Here is a 507-nt window from a genome sequence, read left to right on the forward strand (position 1 = left end):
CGACTCCGTGCGGCGGAAGCGGTCCAGCCAGCCGTTGGAGGCAGTGAAGTCATCCATGCCCAGCTCCTCCGCGATCCGCAGAGCCTTCTCCTTGAGAATGATGCCCTTCACGGGCAGGCCGGCAGCGCGGATCTGTTGGAACCAGGCGATGAGCAGCCCCTCGAGCTTGTCGTACGGAGACAGCTTGTTGGTCTTGCGGCAGGTGGAGGCCACCCCGTACTTGCGCTCCGACGCCAGGATGGCGCGCTTGTTCTTCAGGATGGTGCTCAGCGTGGACGGCGGGATGTTGAAGCGCCGCGCGATCTCGCCCTTGCGCAGGTCCGGGTTCTCCTCCACCTCCTGGATGAGCCGCGACTTCTCCCGGAACGTCAGCTGCCGCCGCTTGGCCAGAGTAGAACCCTGGGGAACATCAGCATTTCATGGAGCTCCATATAGAGATAAAAAGGGAGATCTTAGTTTCTGAGTAACAGGTTTTCCCAAAACTTAGTAACTTAAAGCAACAAACAT

At 59.2% G+C, this 507-nt stretch overlaps 1 protein-coding gene across 1 annotated transcript in view; it reads right to left on the minus strand.

The window, feature by feature from the left end:
* The window catches only part of CENPB (centromere protein B), a 3,598-nt gene that overhangs the window by 2,009 nt on the left and 1,082 nt on the right, over positions 1-507 (minus strand). Inside the window, exon 2 of the mRNA XM_006758127.2 lies at positions 5-399. Within this exon, the coding sequence (XP_006758190.1) occupies positions 5-399 (395 nt within the window). The remainder of the gene's footprint in view (positions 1-4; positions 400-507) is intronic.

This window comes from Myotis davidii, unplaced genomic scaffold, assembly GCF_000327345.1.
Source record: "Myotis davidii unplaced genomic scaffold, ASM32734v1 scaffold32, whole genome shotgun sequence".
NCBI classification, from domain to species: Eukaryota; Metazoa; Chordata; class Mammalia; order Chiroptera; family Vespertilionidae; genus Myotis; species Myotis davidii.